The sequence below is a fragment of the Ochotona curzoniae genome, unplaced genomic scaffold (assembly GCF_017591425.1).
Source record: "Ochotona curzoniae isolate NIBS_2020 unplaced genomic scaffold, NIBS_Ocur_1.0 contig_2321, whole genome shotgun sequence".
Lineage (NCBI taxonomy): Eukaryota > Metazoa > Chordata > Mammalia > Lagomorpha > Ochotonidae > Ochotona > Ochotona curzoniae.
Window position 1 is genome coordinate 8,704,401 of NW_024465421.1, and position 22,297 is coordinate 8,726,697.

General features: G+C 58.3%; 4 protein-coding genes across 7 annotated transcripts; 2 read left to right on the forward strand and 2 right to left on the reverse strand.

Moving 5' to 3' along the window:
* Positions 1 to 59: 59 nt before the first annotated feature.
* Positions 60 to 2,072, reverse strand: MYLPF (myosin light chain, phosphorylatable, fast skeletal muscle). The gene is made up of 7 exons (XM_040973863.1): positions 2,016 to 2,072; positions 1,409 to 1,504; positions 1,108 to 1,183; positions 827 to 931; positions 645 to 723; positions 351 to 399; positions 60 to 256 (listed from the first exon to the last, which is right to left on the reverse strand). The coding sequence occupies exons 1-7, from the start codon at positions 2,016 to 2,018 to the stop codon at positions 152 to 154; spliced, it is 513 nt and encodes a 170-aa protein (XP_040829797.1). The 5' UTR covers positions 2,019 to 2,072; the 3' UTR covers positions 60 to 151.
* Positions 2,073 to 5,896: 3,824 nt separating this feature from the next.
* Positions 5,897 to 14,643, forward strand: TBC1D10B (TBC1 domain family member 10B). The gene is made up of 9 exons (XM_040973019.1): positions 5,897 to 6,806; positions 9,163 to 9,262; positions 9,472 to 9,579; positions 9,664 to 9,770; positions 12,117 to 12,231; positions 12,323 to 12,388; positions 12,531 to 12,720; positions 13,018 to 13,172; positions 13,265 to 14,643. Exons 1-9 carry the CDS (start codon positions 5,920 to 5,922, stop codon positions 13,898 to 13,900), a joined length of 2,364 nt encoding a protein of 787 aa, XP_040828953.1. The 5' UTR covers positions 5,897 to 5,919; the 3' UTR covers positions 13,901 to 14,643.
* A 133-nt stretch (positions 14,644 to 14,776) lies between these two features.
* Positions 14,777 to 15,994, reverse strand: LOC121151545 (sesquipedalian-1-like). Its single transcript, XM_040973020.1, has 2 exons — positions 15,661 to 15,994; positions 14,777 to 15,439 (listed from the first exon to the last, which is right to left on the reverse strand). The coding sequence occupies exon 2, from the start codon at positions 15,413 to 15,415 to the stop codon at positions 14,777 to 14,779; it is 639 nt and encodes a 212-aa protein (XP_040828954.1). The 5' UTR covers positions 15,416 to 15,439; positions 15,661 to 15,994.
* Positions 15,995 to 16,253: 259 nt separating this feature from the next.
* On the forward strand, positions 16,254 to 18,962 carry CD2BP2 (CD2 cytoplasmic tail binding protein 2). 4 transcript variants are annotated; one of them, XM_040973022.1, is made up of 7 exons: positions 16,254 to 16,340; positions 16,877 to 16,968; positions 17,476 to 17,614; positions 17,701 to 17,858; positions 17,968 to 18,406; positions 18,492 to 18,598; positions 18,688 to 18,962. In XM_040973022.1, exons 2-7 carry the CDS (start codon positions 16,897 to 16,899, stop codon positions 18,796 to 18,798), a joined length of 1,026 nt encoding a protein of 341 aa, XP_040828956.1. In that variant the 5' UTR covers positions 16,254 to 16,340; positions 16,877 to 16,896; the 3' UTR covers positions 18,799 to 18,962. The 4 variants fall into 4 exon arrangements, with proteins under 4 accessions (XP_040828956.1, XP_040828959.1, XP_040828958.1 ...); XM_040973025.1 differs by lacking the exon at positions 16,254 to 16,340 and adding an exon at positions 16,367 to 16,386; XM_040973024.1 differs by lacking the exon at positions 16,254 to 16,340 and adding an exon at positions 16,390 to 16,476.
* Positions 18,963 to 22,297: the final 3,335 nt, after the last annotated feature.

Genomic DNA, 22,297 nt, shown 5'->3' on the forward strand with positions numbered 1-22,297 from the left:
GGGGTCGCGTGAGCCCACCCTCCTGCCCGCGCCCACAAACTCTGCAGAGGCGCCACCCATAAGAAACAAAGACCAGTCGATTTTTATTGGGAGTCGGGGGAAGGGGGTGGAGGTCGGACTAGCCGGTCAGAGGAGGCCCCAGAGGGTCCCCCTACTCCTGGTCCTTGGCGTCACCGTGTGTGATGACGTAGCAGATGTTCTTGTAGTCTACGTTGCCGCCCACGTCGGGGGGGAAGGCGGCCCACATGTTCTTGATCTAGGGAAAGACGCGGGGTATCAGCCGGTCCTGAGGCCAGCCAGCCTTCCTCTCTGGCCCCCTCCCGCCTTCCCAGCCTCCTGTCCCCACTCACCTCCTCCTGGGAGAAGCGATCACACTGTGTAGTGAGCAGCTCCTCGAGGCTGCAAGGGTGATGGACCCACTTGAGATTGGGCTCGCGTGGGCACTCCATGCCCGGGGCTACCACCCCGCCTTCCCTGATGGCCAGGAGGTCACTCGCTGACCCCCAAGGGCTTCCCTTTTGTTGCCCTTCTTCCCCCAGCCCCTTTTGATGGAATCCCCCATTGCCTATGTCCAAAGTCTTAGTTCTCCCTGTCTGGCAGTGCCTAACCCTTGGCCGTGTGGGGACAGATGCGGGGCCACTCACAACTGCTTCTTGATGGTGCCCTTGCCCTCGGGGTCCAGGACCTTGAAGGCTCCGGTGATCACGTCCTCAGGATCAGCACCTGGGGGGAGGGGAGGTCAGAGAGCAGAGGAGGCGCGGGTGTCCCAGAGTGGACAGTTGGGGGAGGGGCAGCTGGCACCGTGGCCCCATGACACTTGGCTTACCCTTTAGCTTCTCCCCAAACATGGTCAGGAAGACAGTGAAGTTAATGGGTCCGCTGGCTTCCTTCATCATGGCGTCTAGCTCTTCATTCTTCACGTTGAGGCGGCCTGGAAGGGGGGCCAGGAGGAGATTGGAAGGAGTCTGGAGCAGAGTTCTGGGCCACAGCTCAGCTTCCCATCACTTCAGGCCCTCCCACTATTTTTCAGCTGGGTAGACTGAGGCCCAAAGTGGAACCCAGACAGAGCCAACTGAATTCTCCAGACTCTGGTAGGGAGCAGCTCACCCATGGCTGCAAAGGTGTCCCGGAGGTCCTCCTTGTCAATGATGCCATCGCGATTCTGGTCAATGACAGTGAAGGCCTGTGGGGGACAAGAGTGTAAAGGAGTGAGGTTCCCGTGAACCTCCCAACCTGCACTCCCACTCCAGGGAGAGGTCAGGTTTTGGCCATCAGCCAGCTGTCCTCTTCCACCCCGCCTGGGGAGTTGGGGAAGGAATTCTCCCCTCTGCTCCCCCCACCCCCGCCCAGACAGGTGCACATTCCAGAAAGGGGGCTGTGTCAGGGAGGGGTCTTCAGTCACCCTCACCTCCTTGAACTCCTGGATCTGAGTCTGGTCGAACATGGAGAAGACGTTGGAGCTGCCCCCTTCTGCCGCTGCCCTTCTCTTGGCCTTTTTGGGTGCCTGGGAGGTAACAGTTGGGCAAAAGGACATGTGAGCAGGTCTCCACCCTCAGAGGAGTCTTTCAGTCCCTTCTGGGAAATGAAGGAGCTTTTCAGGTCTGCACCGTGGCCTCCTCTTTTTCTTCCCCTCCTCCTCGGGACCTTTCTGCTGAAGGAGCTACTATGATTACATCCCCAGAATTCCTCTCTGCCCCCCCCAAGTCTACATCCCTCCAGACATGCTGTTTGACCTGGATCCACTGATTTTCCCCTGTCTGAACCATCACCTTCTCAAGTGTCAAAATGATAGAAGGCACCCAGGTTTGGCTATTCCCAGGAGGCTTTAGAAGGGCCAGAGCAGTAAAGCATGGGGCCAACCTGGAGATAGATTGGGTATTGGGACCCTCATTCTGTCTGTCGCCCTTCAGCAGCATCAATACAGGGAAGCCTATTTTTTTTAACTTTTGTTGAGATTGGAACTAGCTGTCTTCTTTCAGGAGGTGAGGCCAGGGACAGGGAGCATCCCCACTTACCATGTCTCAGGTCTCGTAGAGGCTGGGCAGTGCGGTGACTGGAAGAAGGCAAAGAGGCAGCGTCAGCACCAGGCAGTCCTCCGGGGTTATATACTCCCGCCCCAGGGAGCCCTCACCGCACCCGGTAACCTTAGCCCTGCGGGTGCCCACCCCAGATACCAAAATAGCCCGGCTCAGGGCCTCTCCTTTCTTGGAGGGCCCACAGCAGCTGGAGCCACAGAAGGGAGGGAGGGAAGAAGGGAGGAGGTAAGAGAGGAAAGAACAGGTTCTGGGATGCATGTGTTACCAGAACCAAGGCAAGAAGAGACATTTTATTCTCCCAAAACACTGGCTGGGATGTGCTTGAGTTTCCAAGGGAAAGAGGGGATGCCCAGACCAAGGCTGAGTTCTGGAAGAGAGAAGAGCTGAGATCCTGTACCCCTTGGTGCCAAGGAAACATTTAGCAAGGACTTGCAGTGTACCGGGCAGTATGCTGAGCTTGGCACAGTCTCCCCCTGCCACTGTGAAGCTCACAGTCAAGGGTGTGAATGTGGGGGGGTGGAACATACCATCTGTAGAAGGTGGAGATCTTTAATTTTTTTAACACTTATTTTTATTTGAAAGGCAGAGTTACAGAGGGAAACTTAGACACACACACGTCTTCCATCAGCAGGTTCACTTCCCAAATGATTGCAATGGTTGGAGCTGGGCATATCCAAAGCCCAGAGCCAGGAGCCTCATCCAGGTCCCCCATGAGGGTGCAGAAGCCCAAGTATTTGGGCCCTCCTTAGCTGCACTCCCAGGTGTACCACCAGGGAGCTGGATGGGAAGCAGAGCAGCCTGAGGCTTAGCATGCAATGCCCTGGTGCTGTCCTTGTGGATGGAGATCTATATCCCCTCAAAGTCTGGGGGATGGGGTTTGGTCTTAGGATTTGTGCTTCAAGTCCCTGGGCCTTCATTTCCCTACCATGAAATAGAGCTGCCCCCCACCCCTCTCCTTAGAGAACTTGTTTTATAAGTCACAAGAGGCTTGGCCTCGGTAGAAGTTACAGTCCAGCCAGGCAGAAAGAAATGTACCCCAATGCTCATGAACCCCAAGTCAAGGTGGAGCAACCTTGTCTGAGGGTTAGGGACTGGCTTCAGGAAGTACCCCAGAGTCAGAAGGAGGTGGAGGGGCAGGCTTGCTACACCTAGGGCAGGGCATGGACAAAGGTCCAGGGAGGGAAAGATTGGGGATGTTGGGCTGGTCAGAATGGCGGTGCTGGAACTGTGCCCTGACACTGCAGGGTCTGGGGAAGGTGTGACGTGGGAGAAGGACGTGGTCTTTGACATTCAGAGGAGGGAAGGCTGCCAGCAGGACACATCCTCCTGGGGGGGGGGGGCTGGGATGGCCAGTGGTTCTTCCTGGAGTCGTCTCTGGGATTGTGAGGTACCCATTCTGACCCCGCTAGGTTTTGGGACCCTTATTCCCTCCTACAGTTGGAAGTCTAGGAAAATGATGGCAGAGGAAAGCCCGGGGTGGTTAGGACACTCCATTGCTCCCTCCTCCTGCTCCCTCTGGGATCCGATGTCCTGAAGAAGATGCCTTTCTGCCCCCACCTCCCCCCAGCCCATACCAATGCCTCTAAGACATTTTCCTTTCTGGGCACTGGGGCCTAGCCACCTGTTGTCTCTAAGAAGAGGGAAGAAGCCACCCTATACTTAGCAGCTGCCCTTGGCCTCCTGCACCAGCCCCTCCCCGCCTCGGATGGCAGCTGCCTCGCCTTATATGGTTACTACGGGGGTCCAGGCCAGGGAGGGCTTCCCTTATTACTGGGGTGGGGTGGGGGTGGGGAGAAGACTCCAAAAAAAGAGAAAAGGGGGAGGTTGTTCAGAATGCTTGGGTCAAAACAAATGGAAGGTGGAGAAGATCAGACTCAGAATGGGAATTCACAGGATTGAGAGTTGAATTGGGAATGAGGAGCTTGGGAGAACTCAGGAGCCAGGGAGGAACTGAGAAGATGTGAAATCAGAAATTGACTCCTTCTAACACTGAGGGTCCATACGAGAAGGGGGTGTCAGAAACATGGAAGGAGGGCTGGCACAATAGCCTAGTGGCTAAATTCTAGCCTTGAGTCTGCCAGGATTCCATATGGGTGCCAATTTTTGTCCTAGCTGACCCCATTTCCCATCCAGTTCCCTGCTTGTGGCCTGGGAAAGCAGTAGAGAACAGCCCAAAGCCTTGGGATCCTGCACCCATATGGGAGATCCAGAAGCTCCTGGCTCCTAGCTTCAGATTGGCTTAGTTCAGGTCGTTGTGGCCACTTGGGGAGTGAATCATCCCATGAAAGATCTTTTTCTCTGTAGCTCCTTCTCTTATATATCTACCTTTCCAATAAATGTAGATAAATCTTTTTTTTTTTTTTTAAGTTTACAGGTTGAAGCTCCCATAGTCAGGTCTTTTGCGGTCCAGGGGCGACCCGTGGGGCTCATGAAATGGGACTGGGGTCCTAGTTCCTTTAAAGAATATGAACACAGACATGGTGCTGGGATTCATGGACTTGGGTTCTAAGATCCAGTGTATGTGTTGGGGGGAGCGGGGAGGCGGCATTCAGAGGGCCGCAATCTGAGAGCTGAGATCCCGTATTCTAGGGAGGAATTTAGAAGGAGGAGAGCTGGGGAGAGGGGCCTGGGATTCTTGCAGGAAACGAGGGTCAAGGGTTGAGGGTCGAGGGTTGCTGGGGCAGAACTAGAAACATTGAAATCAAGCGTCACGGGACAGAGAAGTGGTGGTAGGCTCCCGAGCTGAATGGACTCTCGGAGTCCAGGAAAGCTTCGGGGAGGGCAAAGCATAACCACTCTGATTGGTTACGCGCTGCGCTAATGTCCCCCGGCTGTCTCTCCGCGCTGTCCCCAACTGTCACCCCCATCTCCGGTTGTCACCGTCTATCTCTGGGTTGGCACTGCCCGCTGGTAGCATCCCTGCCTTTTCAATGCTCCCATTGGCTGAAACAGCAATCTATCCTCCCACCTGGTCGTTAAAGGAGGAGAAAACGGTCAGCTGACCCGGCAAATAAATCACAAACTTAGCCCGCCTTCCCCAGCGGCCATTCCCTCTTGACCATCTTGGGAGAATAAAATAATTCCTCAGCTCTTCCGATTGGCTGCGGATGCTGTCTGTTACCGACCAGCGTTCGTTGTTAATTCGACCTCCGCCTGCTCTCTTTCCCATTGGCTCCTTTCCTACCACTCTGTAGCTTAGAGGCGCCCAGGCCCGCCTCCCACACCTACAGGGCCTGCCCCCTCTTTCCCCGCCCTTCCGCGGCCAGTCCCTCTTCAGCCTTGCTTATTGGCCAGGAGATTCAGGTTCTCGCTTTTCTAATAGCTACTCCCTTAGTCCCGCCTTCGCCAGACAAGAGGATTGGCCGGTCTTTCAGCCGTTCGCGGGCTCCGTTTCCTCTTTCTAGCTTGACCACCCCTTCCCGCCTCCAAGCCCACCCACCCTTTCAGCGATTGGTAGAAACCCAGTTCCTTCTCTCCTCTCATTCGTCCAAATCCTCTAAGGAGGCGGGAGAAAAAAAAAGGAACACTATGGACCGGCCGGCGCGCAGGCGTGGAGGGCGGAGACCCTGGCCGCTTAGCCGGCTGTGCAGCGTCTGCGCAGGCGCGACGTCGGCCGCTCGCCCTCAGCGGGAGGGAGGGGGTGGCGGCGAGAGCGCGCGAGGGGGCGAGAGGGCGCGAGCGAGACCCCGGCGCCCCGCGCCCCCCGACCCCTGCCCCGCCTCCGCGCGCTCCGCAGCCGCCCCGCGCCGCCCCGCCCCCGGCGCGCGCCGAGCCGCGCCCTTCGCCCTCTCCGCTTCCCCGGCGGGGCGGCTCGGGGAGGCCTGAGGGGCGGCGCCTTCTGCGGCCTCCCCGGCGGGGGGGATGTGAGGGGCGGCCCGCGGCCATGGAGACGGGCCCGGCGCCCGTGGTAGCCCCGCCGCGCCGTCATGGCGCCCCCGCGGCCCCTTCGCCGCCGCCCCGGGCTTCCCGGGCCGGGCCGGTCCTGGTGGTAGCTCCGGGACCACCAGTGACTACAGCCACTTCGACTCCCGTCACCCTGGTGGCCCCCGGGGAGGCGCGGCCGGCCTGTGTCCCAGGACCGGCCCCGGCCGCCACGGTGGTGGTGCTCACGCTGGAAGCCTCCCCTGCGGAAGCCTCGGAGAAGCAGGTATCCCCGGGCGCCGAACCTTCGGTGCCGGTTCCGGTGGCAGCGGCCGAGGCCGAGACGTCCATGACTCCGGCCTCAGGGACAGATGCAGCGAAGACCGAGGAGACTCGCACCTCAAGCTCCGCAGCCCCGGAGACCCCCAGCAGAACCCCTTCCAGAATGGCTCCTGGGGCCTTGGCCGCCAAGCCCCCGCTGGCCCCGAAGCCGGGAACTGCAGCGGCTTCGGGAGGGACCTCACGGGGCGCCACGGGACCGGTGACAAGTGGCCCTGGAACCGCAGCAGCGACCTCAGCATCAGCAGGCCAGGCCCCCTCGGCCCCCTCGGCCCCAGGGACCGGAGAGGCTCCCGTAGCTGTTGTCACGGTGACCCCAGCCCCGGAGCCTGTCGAGAACTCCCAAGACCTGGGCTCCACTTCCAGCCTGGGACCCGGTATCTCCGGGCCTCGCGGGCAGGCCCCGGACACACTCAGCTGCTTGGACTCCGTGAGCCTCATGTCCGGGACCTTGGAGTCCTTGGCGGATGATGTGAGCTCCTTTGGCTCGGACTCCGAGACCAACGGGCTGGCCCTGCGCAAGACGGACAAGTATGGCTTCCTTGGGGGCAGTCAGTACTCCAGCAACCTGTGAGTGCCCGGTCTTCTCCTCCCCGGGGGAGATGGGGTGGGGTGGGGGTAAATGATACACCAAGGGCAGCTGGAACCTGGCTGGAGCCTACATGGCGTGATGAGCGGGCACTGTGGTGGCCTGGAGCATCCTGAGGTTTCTGTGGCGTGGGTGTGTTGGTGAGACTTTCAGGTCACAGGTCAGGAGATTGGGGTTCAGCCCTGATGTTATCCTGCTCCACTAGCGGCACTGCCATGCATCCTCACTTGAAGTTGCAGGAAATGATCCCGAAGGTCATCCCAGCGCCCGGTGGAGAGGCTGGGAAGGATACAGGCACCTGCTGTCTCCATCCTGGGATTGGATGGAGCGCAGGTGCAGAGGAGGGGGAAAGGGAGGCTCCTGAAGGCAGGGTCCTTCCTTGAATCGGGAGAGGGCGGGCTTGTTTTCACCCAAGGGTCCTCTTTCCCCATTTCCTCCTCTCTCCTAGTTCCCTCCAGGGGGCCTGAGTCACCCAGGAGGCTGGGCCGAGCTCACCTCTCCCCTCTGACGTCCTTGCTGCCTCGCTCTCTGGATCCCGCCTGTAGTTCTCATGTCCCTGGACCTGCTGGTCACTTGAGGTCACTCAGGTAGCTGGGCCCTATGCTTGGTCCTCCAGCTACACCCTTGCTCCCAAGGAGACCATCCCCTGGAGGGAGAGAGGGTGGGAACTCAGCTGATGCCATCAGGGCCGTGGGAGGGTGTTACAGGCAAGGGGTTATAAGGCAATAAAAGCTAGAAAATTCCTCCTTGAGGACCAATGTTCATGGTTCTGAAGTTTGACCTGGGTGATCTCCCATACCGGCACCTGTGCTGCTGTGTGCACCTGATGGATGGTAAAGTGAACTGTCCCTTGACTAACCCGCCTGGGTCTGCATGCCTGGGTGCTCTCCTGGGGAGCCTGGGTGGGCTCTGCAGCCTGCCCCCCATGTGCCAGTTGCTGTGCAGGGTGCTCTGTCACTGTGTCCCTCTAAAAAAATTCCCTCTCTCATGCCAAAGGAGCCCACCCGTGAGGCCAGGCTGTGGGTGGCACACATTGCCGTGAGAGCGCCTCGTGGCTCACCACGGTCTGGCTGCAGGGTCAAGCCCAAGCTCCTTGGCCCGCACACGGTCTCTTTGTCTAGCCTGGCCAGCCTCTCCAGTCTCTCCTGCCACTCCTTGCCAGCTCTTCCGTGTGTGGGTCCTGCCACGCCAGGGCTTGCTGTCCGGCCTGCCAGGAATGCCCGTCTTCCCTTCCTTTCCCTTCGTGGCTTGCCTAAGATGCCTTCTGTTCCAGGAAGCCTTCCCTGGTATCGGCTGCCCCCAGGCCCATTGGGTTCCTCTTTGTGTCTTGGTCATTGCAGCTGTCTCCCTCTTAGGCTGGACCATTTTCCAGGCCTCACTTGGAAGTGGACTTAGGTACAGGGGAATGCAGGATGTGGGCCGTGTTTGAAGGAGCTTCAAGGACAGAGGGAAGTAGCTCTTCTTTGCCTACTAGGCATTATCTGCAGGTTTCTGTAGTCTGGTAACTCTGACTTGGGTGGTAGCCTCTAACGCTGGGGAAGACTCAGGTGCTCCTTTGCTTACTGGGAGAGGCCTGGGGTTGCCCTCAACTCTTTTTGATTCCTGAGACCTAGGCAAACCTGGTTCCCCCTGGGAATGTCAGCCAGGTGGAGGAAGTGGCGGAGGGCTGAGGGGTCTCAAGAGGCTGGCAGTTGATTCTGAGGAGATCGAGGGTTCTAGGCTGGCCTTCGCTCACTCTGAGCCTTGACCACCCCCAGATCTCCCAGGTGGGCGCTGTAATCCTCACACCTCACACACGAAGACATTGAGGTTCAGAAGAATGAATTGACTGGCCTAGGGTCACACAGTGGGGAAGCTGGGGAAGCTGGAACTTGGATTCCAGTGTCATGCGAAACATGACTATTTTTTTTTTAACCTATTAATTTATTTGAAGGTCAGAGTGGCAGAGAAAGGAGGAGAGACCTGGCCACTAGTTCACCCTCCAGATGGCTGCAATGTACTTGGGCCATCTTCTGTTGCCTTCCCAGCTGCTAGCAGGGAGCTGGCTTGGGAGGAGAGCAGCCAGGACTTGATCTGGTACCTGCATGGCTGGAGGCTTTTCCTGCTATACAACATTGGGCCCTAAAACATGTTGTTTAAGTGTCCTGCGCATTCTTGCCTAGGTTCAGATACATGAGGACTGGGATTTATACACTATCTCTATGTACCTGTCTCACATGGAAGGAAGGCCTTTCTGTGGGATGACGTGGAGCCCATGATGGCAGGGCAGACCACTCAAAATAGGCAGGGGCTGAGTGGCTCCCTGCCATCTGACCCCTCCCCGCCCCTGCCCTGCAGAGAGAGCTCTGTTCCTGTGGATGTGGCTCGGCAGCGGGAGCTCAAGTGGCTGGAGATGTTCAACAGCTGGGATAAGTGGCTGCTGCGGCGTTTCCAGAAGGTTTGTGAAGGCCGAGGTTGGAGCTGGGCAGTACATGGGGTGAGGGGGGTATGATCCGGGGAGGCTCGGACTGCAGCAGGTCCTGGTCCTTAAAGTTGGAAGGCCAGGTCCGGCGGGGTCTTGCCTGTGGGAGGAGTGTCCAGGGGGTCGAGGGGTCCCAGGGGGCAGCTTAGGGGCTAAGCCGTGCCCTGGTCTCCCCTCTGCCTCAGGTGAAGCTGCGCTGCCGGAAGGGGATCCCCTCCTCTCTGCGTGCTAAGGCCTGGCAGTATCTGTCCAACAGCAAAGAGCTCCTGGAGCAGAACCCTGGCAAGTTTGAGGTGTGTACAGCCCTGGGGGTGTGGGGACGTGTGGTCCTGTCTGCATCTTCCACACCCTAAGCTGATCCCTGCCGTCTACTGTAGGAGCTGGAACGGGCCCCTGGGGACCCCAAGTGGCTGGATGTGATTGAGAAGGACCTACACCGCCAGTTCCCCTTCCACGAGATGTTTGCTGCCCGAGGCGGGCACGGGTAAGGGGCTGGACAGCACCTCAGGCAGCAGTCAGCACGGCTGTGTCAGCCAGCATTTGCTGAAGTCCAGGTGGATACGGGCTGAACTGAGAGTAGGTCCCGCCCCCCAGGACCTCTGCTTCAGGGAGTGAGCGTCAACTCCTGTTGAGGTGTTCAGGGCGGGGGACTCCAGCTCCTGTGTGTTGTGTCTGTGCACCTGGGACTCACTGAAGAGCTGAAGCCTGAGGGAACAGGAGCGGTGGAGTTTCATAGCCCAGGGGTCTGTGGGTGGCGCCTGGGCAGAGGGGCAGGGGAGAGCTGCAGCTGGCTGGGAAGAGTGGCGCCAGACCACCAAGACCCTGGGAAGCTATGCCAGGCCCTTGGGGTTTTGGTCTGTTGGCTCAATTGCCCTAAGGTGGGCTGTGTTCTTGGGGTGTGCAAGGTGAATCCCAAGTGGATGCTTGTGATCAGGATGGTCATCCCTCTGCTGTGTTGATGGAGCACTCGCCTGTGCCTGTGCAGTTCTAGTCATCCGTGATAGCAGTGAACAAGGAGACAAACTCCTGCCCCTGTGGGTTGATTGTAGTATAGTGGGGTAGACGATATGTCAAATAAGCAAAGAAAGCATGTTGTGTGTGAAATGGTGCCAGAAAAGGTGGGCATGGTGCGGTTCCAGGGGACTTGACCTGACTTTAGTTTTAGAAGGATCATTCTGGTAGCTGTGTTGAGAACAGACTGCTGGGAGATGGGTGGGCAGAAACAGACTGGCCAGGAGAGATGGTGATAAGAAAGGTTGGCCAGGAAGACAGCAGTGGTGTCTGGGGGAAGTGGCTGAGTGGGGGGGTCTGTTTTGAGGGTAGAGTCAAAGCATTTTCAGTAGATGTGGAGCGTAGGGAAAGTTCAGTCTGACTTGTGAGACTTGACGTCCGGGCATGCTGAAGAATGGGGTTCCTAGTGACTGGTGTGTGTGTGGGATGAACTAGGGCAAAGACAGGTTTGGGAGGCGTACTAAAAGCTCAATTTGGAGTATTTTCATTCAGTGTGCTCCTTGGATGGGTGATGTGCAGGCGGGGATGTAAATCAGTCAGCTGTATCACAGACATAGGTCTGGATTTCAGGGGGTTGGCCCAGCTGGAGGCTGTGAGCTGTCAACTGCCAGAGGGGCTGGACCTCCTCCTCCCATCCCACCCCCTCCATTAGATGCAGCTATGGAGGCCCAGGAACGTGCTCTCTCAGGGGTCCTGTGGAGGTCTGTAGTGACCTTGGGAAAGGCAGGAGTATAGCCCAACTGGAGAATGGGAGGAAGGAAGTGGAAGCCAGCAAGTCTGTATGCTGGAGTTTCACAGGAGGCTTAAGGAAAGAAACAATGTGATGTAAGAGGGGAGTGAAGGGTCAAGAGACCAGCCCCGGTTGGTGTGCCCACAGGGGTGGATTCACAGAGGGCAAGCCTGAGGATGAGGAGAGCTGGACTGGTTGTAGGCACGGGGATGAGCTCCAGAACCCAGCAGGGGAAAGGCTGTATGTGGCCAAGGTCACAGGCATACAGGCATACCCCCGCAACAGGGGAGCAGGCACGTGAGTGGGGACAGTTGGGAGCAGGCACATGAGTGGGGACAGAGTGAGCTGTGCAAGTGACATGTTGTGTTGATTTAGCACGCCTTAACCAGCCTGTCAGACTCCTTAGGAATGCTGTGACTAAGTGAAGAAAAGATACTAAGTACACAGTAGTAGATTAGTTTGTAGATGAAACACAGAAGAGGAGGGAGATGCTGTTGTTAGGAGTGTGTGAGGCAGAAAGCTGGGAGAGGACCCAGGAGGTCAGCACTGCTCTTCTGAGCAGGAGGTGGTGGTCTGAGCAGAGCGGGCGTGATCAGCCTTGCTCATTGGGATAGAGGAAAGCCCTCTCTGGGACATGAGCCCAGGCATGGCTATGGCACGCCTGCAAGGCAGAGGAGCAGGCTAGGACGATTTTGTTCTTTTGGGTGCAGAAGGCATAGCTGTTTCCAGATCTTCCTCCAGAGCCGGAACTTGGTGGACATGCATGTTCTGGATGATAATCCAGACCGTGCTAGTGGAGGGCAGATGCTACGGAGGTGGAAAAAGTCCTGGAGAACATGACCTTGAAGGTTTTTGGGCTGGTGGCAGATGCAGCAGGAAGAGGATGCAGCCTGTGCTGGGCAGGGAGCGGGCACCTTGGCTGAGGCTGCGTGGGCAAGACCGGGGAGGATGGGGAATGTGGTGGTGAGCCCTGAAGAGAATCCAGAACTAGATGAGGAGAGGTCCGACCTGGATTGGTGTGTGTGGATTGGGGCAGAGAGCACCCAGGTCCTGTGACCAGCCTCGCTGCATTCTGCCTTGTCTCTACAGGCAGCAGGACCTGTACCGGATCCTGAAGGCTTACACCATCTACCGGCCTGACGAGGGCTACTGCCAGGCCCAGGCCCCTGTGGCTGCCGTGCTGCTCATGCACATGCCTGCCGAGGTTAGCAGCTGGGGAGGGCCAGGGGGCCTTGGCCGGTGCTGGGCCGGGTCGGGGAACTCACCTCCCCATACCTTGTTGTCGCCCTTCTCAGCAAGCGTTTTGGTGCCTGGTGCAGATCTGTGACAAGTACCTCCCCGGTTACTACAGCGCAGGACTGGTGAGTGCTGGCAGGCTGGTGGCTCTAACTGTGCCTTCCCCCCCAGGGCCTCACCTTGCCCAACCCCAGCCTTTTTGTCCCTCTCCTCTGGGCCTCCCCACACAAGAGAAGCTGGCTCTTCTGATGGCTCACTCCACCACAGGAGGCCATTCAGCTGGATGGAGAGATCTTCTTCGCACTCCTGCGCCGGGCGTCCCCGTTGGCGCACCGGCACCTGCGCAGGCAGCGCATTGACCCTGTGCTCTACATGACCGAGTGGTTCATGTGCATCTTTGCCCGCACCCTGCCTTGGGCGTCTGTCCTGCGTGTCTGGGACATGTTCTTCTGTGAAGGTATCCCGGGGGCCTGCTGGGCTGTAAGGGGGTCGGGCTCCCCAGGGGAGATGCCGGGGGTTTGTCACTGTACCCGTGGGACCTTGTTGGTCTGAGACTTCAGTGTAGGCATCCTGGGGGCTGGGACACGAAGGCCTGACCCTGCTTCCGTCCCTGACCTTGAGCCTGCTCTCCCCAGAGTCAAGCCCACAGCTGCTGTCTCCCTTCTTCAGGCCTGAGGCAGCAGGTGGGGTGAGGGGCATTGCCCCCTGAGATCCTGGACCTCAGCCCTTGCCTTCTTTCTTTCTGACCCCATAGGCGTTAAGATCATCTTCCGAGTGGCCCTGGTTCTGCTGCGACACACACTGGGCTCTGTGGAGAAGCTGCGCTCTTGCCAAGGCATGTACGAAACCATGGAGCAGCTGCGCAACCTGCCACAGCAGTGCATGCAGGAGGACTTCCTGGTGCATGAGGTAGGCCTGGCCTCTCCCTGTCCACCTCCAGACCTGCTCCTGCTTACGCCCATCCTTATCTCCACCCTCACACTCACCCCCTCTCCATCTAGGTGACCAACCTCCCAGTGACAGAAGCCCTGATTGAGCGGGAGAATGCAGCCCAACTCAAGAAGTGGCTGGAGACCCGGGGTGAGCTGCAGTATCGGCCCTCTCGGCGCCTCCACGGTTCCCGGGCCATCTACGAGGAGCGCAGGAGGCAGCAGCCCCCCCTGGGCCCTTCCTCCAGCCTCCTCAGCCTCAAAAGCAGGGGCTCCCGGGCCAGTGCAGGGGCCCCCTCACCACCACCCCCCATCCGCAGGGCCAGTGCTGGGCCGGTCCCGGGGCCTGTGGTCACTGCCGAGGGACTGCACCCATCCCTCCCCTCCCCGACTGGCAATAGCACCCCCTTGGGCCCCAGCAAGGAAACCCGGAAGCAGGAGAAGGAGCGGCAGAAGCAAGAGAAGGAACGGGAAAAAGAGCGGCAGAAGCAGGAGAAGGAACGGGAGAAGCAGGAGAAGGAGCGGCAGAAATGGGAGAAGGAGCAGGAGAAGGAGCAGCAGAAGCGGGAGAAGGAGCGGCAGAAGCAGGAGAAGAAGAGCCAGGGCCGCAAGCTTTCGCTGCGCCGCAAGGCGGACGGGCCCCCGGCCTCCCAAGACGGTGGCGACAGGGCCTCCGCGGGCGAGGCCCGGCAGGACGCCTACTTCTGACTTCCATCCTGGCACTGGACTGTGTGGCCCACCTTTTCCTGTCAGGAGCAGGCTTGGCCATGGAGGCTGCCCTGGCTCCCCAAGCAGGCTGACCCTCTTGGTGACTCCAATCTCCTTGCCAGCTGCAACCCTACCAGGACTGCCACAGTGCGTGGGGCAGCGATGACCGAGGCTGGAGCCTCTTGTCTCGCCGGGCTCTCCATCACTCCAGGCCATTTCCCAGGGTCCCCTCCCAGGGGCTGCCACTTGGCGGCAGGAGGCAGCAGGCTGTGGATTCATGCACTCCTGTGGCTCTCCTCACCCACGATGGGGAGCTGGCTTCCTTTTCTCTTCTTGGGCCCTGCCTGTCACCTGTGTGCTGGCCAGGGGCCCCGGGCTATATCCTGGACATCTCCGAATTGTAATTATGTATAGAGGACTGGGTTGGCCCCAGGCGTGAGTTGGGGGGTACTGGCTCTGTCTTCTTTCAACTCTCCTTCCACATGTTTCTCACTCTGGTTTATTTAAGGGGATGTGCATTGGACTAGGACATGTCCCCCACTTGCCCTCACTCTGTATTCTCAGGCCCCAGCTTCATCTCACCAGGACACCCGCCTTCCGTCTGGATCCTTCCAGCCTCCAGCCCCCAAGGAAGGGGTCTTCCCTTGGCCTTCAGGGGGTGGAACCTGATGTTTACATTTTCTGTCTCTGCCCCCACCCCTTGCAGCGCTTTGAGGAACCGGAAAAGAACCTGCTGTCCCTGGGCCTGTCTCCTGCCTTGTTATTTGATGGAGGGACTGGGAAAGAGGAATAGGGAAGAGGTGGTAGGAGGCCAGGGCCTGGTCTTTCTGGTGAGGCCGCTGGGCAATGTCAGGGTCCTTGTCCTTTGACCGCCTCTCAGTCACTCAGCAAACATGGGCTGGGCTCCTGCTGCTGTTCCGCCTCTGCCTGGGACCTGCTGTCTTCGTCCCTGGCTTTCTGGGGTCCTTTGTGTGTCCCCAGCAGCAGCCGGATTGGTGCCCCGAAGCGCTCATGCAGCTCCAGGAAGCTGGAAGTGGGGCTGGTGATGGCTGCAAACCCGCAGTCCTTGTCGGGCCAGCTGGGTTCTTGGCCAGCTGCCTGGCACAGTGCCCGGTACTGGGCTTCCACCAGCGGGAGCAACCTGGCCAGCCGCCTCCAGCTCACCCCAGCCAGGGCCTGCAGCCAGGCCCCCAGTTCCTCCTGGGTCTCTGCAGCCAGCCTGTAGGCCCGCCCGCCTGCGCCCTCCGCGGCCCCCGGGGTCAGGATGCTGAAGGCATAGGGCTCTGCGGCCTTGCTGCGGGGCTGCACCTGGCAGTTCTCCAGGAGGATAAGGCCCAGGGGTGCGGGGTCTTGCCGGCGCTCCAGGTAGAAGAGGAGGTTCCCCCGCAGGACGAACCAGCGGCGCTGGTAGCTGGAATTCCGGGACCCCTTCTTGAGCAGGAGGCCCTCCTGGTCTGGGGCCTGGGTGCTGTACCCCTGGAAGAAGCTCAGCACGGACCTGCGGTGCAGTTTCATGGCGCTGCAGGACGGGAGGGGACCCTGCACGAGATGGGAGTGGTCACCCGGGGAGGGCTGCGCGTGCGTCCCCGCTCCTGCAGGCGCTGCCCGGGCAAACAGGCCTTCCTGTGTCCCACCACGCGGGGGCCCTGCCCGCCTACCTCCCGGCTACCACCTGGGCAGGGGTCCCCGGTCCTGGCTTGCCGGGGGTCGGGCTTCATCTCCCCGCTGGGGTGTCTCTCGGTGCCATTTGTCAGGCCTACCTGAGAGCAGGCACAGGAGCGTCTGGCCTGGCCACAGGGCACCGGTACCAATGTCACCTCTCCCCGGGTGGCTGTCCCACCTCAGAAACCAGGAACTTGCTCTGGGGATAGGCGGGGAGCAACTGATTTCCTCCTGGGTCCTAAAGCGAGCTGAGTTCTTCCTGAAAGCGCCCTTGGTGGGACAGGTTTCCCCCAGCGAGAAGGGCAGGGCCGCACCTCGGCCTGGCAGGGGGCTCCCGCCGACAGTGGACCAGAGGAGTCAGGAATTCCAGCGAGATGGCAGGAGTGTGGGGCGCCTGGCCGATAGGAGGCAGGCGGAGAACTGCACTGAGGAAGGAAGCCCTGGGTTCGGCTCCCATCTCTCCTCCCGGTGACCCCGGGCTTCCCTCTAAGCAGAGCGCGTCCCAGGTTTTCCCCAGAGGCCGTGCGAGCGCATCCCTCAGACACCCCGCGCGGCTGACCGCACTCTGCTAGCGGAACGAGGTGGGCGGGGTTTACCTCCCAGGCTCGCTACCTATTTCCGCCCACACTTCCCTTTAGTCGTAACAACCACAGTGAAGCCACTTCCGGCCTCTCGGCCTTTCTCAGTACTCTTCCGGGTGATGGCGGCCAGGTGCCCCGGATGTAGCCCTGGTGAAAGCATCTTTCCTTTTCTTCCCCCGCGTCCCGCAGCTCCGCAGGTGATTGCTCGCGGCTCGGGCTGTCCAAGTCCGCGCCCTCTGATAGGTACTCATACCCCGGGACAGCTGGGGGTCAGTACGCAGAATTAGGAGTTGGGCGCGAGGAAGAGGAGGAGCAGCAGGGCGCCAGGTCCTGGTGAGCCAGGGCGCCGCGGGAGCTGCGGGTCGGGGAGCGGGCGGCCGGCTCGCCGGGCCGGGGAGCGCACCAGCTGCGGGGAGCCGGATGTGGGCGTGATCACGTGGGGAGCCAGGGTGCAGACGTCCCCGCAGAAAGTTGGAGGAGGCGTTCCTCTGCCCCGCGCCTCTGCTTCCGCCCAGCTCCGTGAACTCTTTGGGATCCTGAACCGAGTCCGGTTGGGGAGGGGGAGTGTCCTGGCTACCAGCTTCCCCTTTGGGGAGTGTGTGTATGTTGTCATTATTTCTCAAAAGGCCAAGAAAATGTCCGCGGTTGCCGGGGGGGGGGGGGGGAGGGCCCCCGTAGGTCGGCGGCCTCCCCCAGTTCCTTAGTCTGCATCCTCATTTCCTGTCCGTTTAAGGAGACCCACTCCCGCCTGTCATGCCCAAGAGGAAAGTGACCTTCCAAGGCGTGGGAGATGAGGAGGAGGAGGAAAGTGTTCCCAAGAAGAAGGTGAGGGGCGGGGGCTCTGGAGAGGAGTGGGGGCAGGGGGTGCTGAGACAGCCGAAAACTGCTTGGAGGGAGTGTTTGCAGGGTTTTCATCCTGGTAGCTGAAGTAGCCGGTGCTCTGCGTTTGTTTTCTTTTCTATTTTGTTTGTTTGTTTTTAAGATTTATTTATTACTGGAAAAGCACATTTATAGAGGAAAGACAGACAGAAAGACAGTCAGTGTATTGGTTCACTCCTCAGATGGCCACAATGGCCAGAGCTGAGCCAATCTGAAACCAAGAGCCAGGAGCTTCCTCAGGGTTTCCCATTGGGTACAGGGTCCCAGGGCTTTGGGCCGTCCTCTGCTCCTTTCCCAGGCCACAAGCAGGGAGTTGGATGGGAAGTGGAGCAGCTGGCACATGAACTGACTCCCATATGGGATGCCAGTGCTTGTGTGTAGAAGATTAGCTAATTGAGCCATCGTGCTGGGCCTGGTGATCCACATTTCTCACCCACTGCCCCCTGCCCACAGCTGGTGGATCCTGTGAGCAGGGCAGGAGGCCCCGGGAGCCGCTTCAAAGGCAAACACTCCTTGGACAGTGATGAGGAAGACGAGGAGGAAGAGGAGGGAGCCAGCAAGTATGACATCCTGGCTTCAGAGGATGTGGAAGGTGAGCTGAGCTGGAGGCAGGAGGTGGAGGCCGCTCCTGTGTTGTCACCATGTGCCGAGCCTGGGATGCCTGTGTCTTCCGTTCAGGTCAAGAAGCAGCCACGCTCCCCAGCGAGGGGGGTGTGCGCATCACACCCTTCAACCTGCAGGAAGAGATGGAGGAAGGCCACTTCGATGCTGACGGCAACTACTTCCTGAACCGGGATGCCCAGATCCGAGACAGCTGGCTGGACAACATCGATTGGGTGTGTGGCCCAGGACTGGGCACGGCTGGGGGAGGGGGTGGCAAGGGCTGGATCTGGGCAACCTGAGGCAGTTGGTCAGGGATGACCGCCTCCCTGCCTCCCATTCCAGGTGAAGATCAAGGAGCGGCCACCAGATCAGCGCCCGGCGTCCGACTCAGAGGAGGAGGCAGACAGCCTAGGCCAGACGCCCATGAGCGCCCAGGCCATCCTGGAGGGACTTGTGGAGCTGCTCCTGCCAAGAGAGACAGTGGCTGGGGCACTGAGACGCCTGGGGGCCCGAGGAGGCAGCAAGGGGAGCAGCAAGGGGCCTGGGCGGCCCAATTCTCCCCAGCGACTGGACCGGCTATCTGGCTTGGCTGACCAGATGGTGGCCCGAGGAAACCTTGGTGTATACCAGGAAACAAGGGAGCGGCTGGCCATGCGGCTGAAGGGATTGGGGAGCCAGACCCAGGGATCCCAAGCTTCCACGCCACCACCCTCGCTGGACATGTTTGCTGAGGAGGTGACAGAAGGGGAGCTGGAGACCCCGACCCCTGTCCAGAAAGGAGGTAAATATGGCGGGCCGTGGAGGGCAATGTTGACAGGAGGCAGGGTGCGGGGGCTTCAGTGGGCTTCTTGCTGCTGCCTCCACAGAGGCTGAGACTGGAGGAGACGGCCTGGTAGACGTGATGTGGGAGTACAAGTGGGAGAACACGGGCGATGCCGAGCTCTACGGGCCCTTCAGCAGTGCCCAGATGCAGGTAGGCACTCCGACCTGGCCTGCCCCACCCCGTCCCTAGCTCAGTCCTCCCCCCCAATTCTGCCCCTCTCCCTCTCTATCTCCCTGCAGACCTGGGTGAGTGAAGGCTACTTCCCAGATGGTGTCTACTGCCGGAAGCTGGATCCTCCCGGTGGGCAGTTCTACAACTCCAAACGCATTGACTTTGACCTTTATACCTGATCTGCCAAGGGCCCCGCTTGGGGACCCGTTTGCTGGACTTGGTGGAACTGGCCCCCAGCTGCCTTGGGCAGTGAGAATCTCGGAGGCCATTTTTCAGTCCGTTTCGTTCTTTTTCTTTTTTCCTTCCCGCTCGCACCCCACACCAATAAAACCCTTGAGTTGTTTTTGAGGGCCTGGGCTGTGCTGATGGGCCAGCAGCCATGTCCACTGTTGAGTGTCACTTATAGGAGCCTCTCTGACATCTGGAACCTCCTCGCCTTCGTTCTCCAGGACCTGATGGGTGTCGTGTAACATCCCCACCCCTAGGCAATACTGGCTCCCTGTGGATGTCTTCACAGGGTTCTTGGTGGGCTGTCAGGAGTGGGACTGCTGAGCCAAGATCAGGCTGTGTGCTTGAGAGCCTGAACGCCAGCAAGGTTGAACACCAGGGTCATCTCCATTCTCACTCCCGCTGGCCTTTGCGGCAGTTCCCTTGGATGAAGTGCAAGCTTAGTGATGACACTTGCCAAGCCCCTTGAGGATTCCTGGACCAGCCCTGGTGTTACATGGGTACGGATGGGCAGTGATGCACTAGAGGGTACACTGGCACAGAGCTGGCCCAGTCCCAGTGAGTGTTTCTTCCAGACCTCGTCTTGGAGGTGCAGCGGCTTCCTCTACTGTCCGTGACCAGGGGCGGGTGCCCAAGATGCTCAGAGGACCTGGCTCAGGGCCTTCTGGAATTGTGGGCCAGGCCGAGGGAGACCTTGAGGATGAGGGGGATTGTGGCATGTCACCCTGACCTCTCCTGGCCTTCCATGCTCTGGCTGCCTGCTGGGCCCTGTTGGGGCTCTGCCATGCCTTGGGCCACTTCCATGCTTCCATAATTGGCAGACAGACAGAGCCATGGGGTTTGGTTGCCGTGGTCCAGGCAGATCCAGGGAGCAGGCCTGATTCCTAGACCCTTCTGGTGGAGTAGGGTTGAGCGTGTGCAGGGTCCTTTAGCTACTGATCAGCTGAGGGTCAGAGCCAGGGGACATGGGAATACAGACTGGCTGGACACGAGGAGACAGGAACCCTGCGCGTGTTTGACCTTCTAGTAAGCGTCTCCACCCCAATTGATAAATCAAATTGAAATATAAGTTTATTTCGATCCAAAAAAGTTTGAAATCCATGCATCTGATAGACTCTTTGAAGTTCATGGAAAGTGTTGGGAAGAAACTGCATGGATTCCCATGATGCTCAAAGCACTTAGTTATGGGCCCAGCACGATGGCCCAACGGCTAAAGTTCTTGCCTTGAATGCTCCAGGATCCCATATCGGCACTGGTTCTAATCCCGCAGCCCCACTTCCCATCCAGCTCCCTGCTTGTGGCGTGGGAAAGCATTTGAGGATGGCCCAAATTCTTGGGCTCCTGTACCCACGTGGGAGACCCAGAAGAGGCTCCTGGCTCCTGCTTCAGATAGCTCAGCTCCAGGCATTGCAGCCATTTGGGCAGTGAACTAGCAGATGGAATATTTTTCTCTGTAATCTGCCTTTTGCATGGGTGCAGGGTCCCAAGGCCTTGGGTGGTCCTTGACTGCTTTCCCAGGCCTTAAGCAGGGAGCTGGATGGGAAGTGGAGCCACTAGGATTAGAACTTATGTTCACATGGGATCCTGGCATGTGCAAGACGTTAGCCGCTAGGCTACTGTGCCAGGCTCAAAATAAGTAAATCTTTAAAAAAAATGGATATGGAGTATAATTGATGTGTACTATATTTGGGTAAGTTTTGTATCTACTAGAACAGTTTTTTGTTTTTGTTTTTGTTTTTTTTTTTTTTTAGAATTACAGAAAACTTCCACAAATAGTTTTGTATTAAAGAGAGAGTGCTCACTCACCCCGGTTTACTCTCCAGATGCCCACAACAGCCAGGCCTGGGCTGCAGCTGAGTCGGGAATTCTGTGCAGCTGGCCCAGGTTGGGGGCAGGAACGTCATTCCCTTGAGCTGCCACCATGACTTCCCAGGGAAGGAAGCTGGGGCTAGGGTTGAGCCCAAGTTTCTTCACTGGGAGGCCATACTCCTACCCTCCTCGTTTCCATTTCTTGAACAGATCTCAAGGTATGATCCATACACCCTGGTGGTTTTTGTTGAAGTGTGAACTGGCATGGTGGCATAGCATGCTAAACCTCCACCTGTGGTGTCAGCATCCCATGGGTGTTGCCTCAGTTCCCATCTTTTCCATTTCCAATCCAGCTTACAGCTGGGCAAAGCAGCAGAGGCAGGTCCGAGTGGATGAAAGGCCTCTCTAGCTATCTCTCTGTCATTCTCTCTTTCCAATAAAGATAAATCCTTTTGAAAAGGAATATGTAAAATGCTATGAAACTATCACCTTCATCTAATTTCATTTTTTTATTGCCTTAAAAGGAACCTGACCCATTAGTAATCCCTTCGCATTCTCCCCACATGACCTCACCCGGCAGTCACTTCCTGTCTCTGGCTTATCCTGGGCATTTGAGATAAGCAGAATCAAATGCTGTGGGCCCTTCGTGTCTGGGTCCTTTGGCTGGGCACGGTGCTGTGGCAGTGCGCCATACTCCGGCCTTCCTTCCCATGTTGCCCAGTGAATGAGCACATGGCACAGCAATCTTTTTTAGACAAAATATTTGTGTCTTTGAAAGGCAGGGAGTTGGGCAACTCCTATATACTGGTTCACCCCCAAGCCGCTACAACAGCTCAAACCAAGTAGCCCAGAGCTCTTCTCAGTTCTCCTAGGTGGGTGGCAGGGACTGAGTCCTTGAGCCATCACCTGCCACCTCCCTCCCAGGAGTGTATGAGCAGGAAGCTGGCATCGGAAGCAGAGCCAGGGCTTGAACCCAGGGCCCTCAGCTATGGGATGCAGTTGTTGCTAAGTGGGACCTTCACTGCCAAGCCACCACTGTGTCACTGTTAACCAAACCTCACACTTTATTTAAAATAGAGTTGATTTCTCTCCCCACCCCTGGCCCACTGCCCTTTTCTGCCCTAGGTCCCATCAGAACTTATTCTGTCTCCTCACATCTCAGTTCCTCTCCCAGTCTGACAGCTTTTAGACTCCCCTTGTGCCCTAGACCTTGAAGGGTTTGTGAGGAGTGGTCTCCTCTGGTCTTCACTGGTGATCAGATTTGGGTTCTGGGTTTTGCATTATTATTATTATTATTATTTTTAAGATTTGTTTTTATTGGAAAAGTAGATTTACAGAAAGAAAAGATCTTCCATCTGTTGATTCACTCCCCAAATGGCCGCAATGGCTGGAGCTGAGCTGAGCAGAAGCCATGAGCCAGGAGTCTCCAGGTCTCCCACGCAGGTGCAGGGTCGTAAGGCCTTGGCTGTGCTCTACTGCCCTTCCAGGCCACAGGCAGGGAGCTGTATGGGAAGTGGAGCAGCCCAGACATGAACTGGTGCCCACATGGGATCCCAGCGCATGCAAGAGGAGGATAAAAATTGACCCATGGCACCAGGCCCAGGTTCTGTGTGTTTTTTTTTTTAAAGTATTGAAAGGCGG

What these genes read in the sequence shown, in the direction of transcription:
- MYLPF (XM_040973863.1), bottom strand. An exon ending in GTTTGGGGAGAAGCTAAAGG is followed by an intron (nt 724 to 826) that starts GTAAGCCAAGTG and finishes CCCTCCCCCCAG; the next exon opens with GTGCTGATCCTGAGGACGTG. An exon ending in ATCGCTTCTCCCAGGAGGAG is followed by an intron (nt 257 to 350) that starts GTGAGTGGGGAC and finishes GTCTTTCCCTAG; the next exon opens with ATCAAGAACATGTGGGCCGC.
- CD2BP2 (XM_040973022.1), top strand. Translation starts at nt 16,897, where the DNA reads ATGCCCAAGAGGAAAGTGACCTTCCAAGGCGTGGGAGATGAGGAGGAG. An exon ending in GGCTGGACAACATCGATTGG is followed by an intron (nt 17,859 to 17,967) that starts GTGTGTGGCCCA and finishes CTCCCATTCCAG; the next exon opens with GTGAAGATCAAGGAGCGGCC. An exon ending in GACCCCTGTCCAGAAAGGAG is followed by an intron (nt 18,407 to 18,491) that starts GTAAATATGGCG and finishes CTGCCTCCACAG; the next exon opens with AGGCTGAGACTGGAGGAGAC.
- LOC121151545 (XM_040973020.1), bottom strand. Translation starts at nt 15,415, where the DNA reads ATGAAACTGCACCGCAGGTCCGTGCTGAGCTTCTTCCAGGGGTACAGC.
- TBC1D10B (XM_040973019.1), top strand. Translation starts at nt 5,920, where the DNA reads ATGGAGACGGGCCCGGCGCCCGTGGTAGCCCCGCCGCGCCGTCATGGC. An exon ending in AGAACCCTGGCAAGTTTGAG is followed by an intron (nt 9,580 to 9,663) that starts GTGTGTACAGCC and finishes CGTCTACTGTAG; the next exon opens with GAGCTGGAACGGGCCCCTGG. An exon ending in GTTACTACAGCGCAGGACTG is followed by an intron (nt 12,389 to 12,530) that starts GTGAGTGCTGGC and finishes ACTCCACCACAG; the next exon opens with GAGGCCATTCAGCTGGATGG.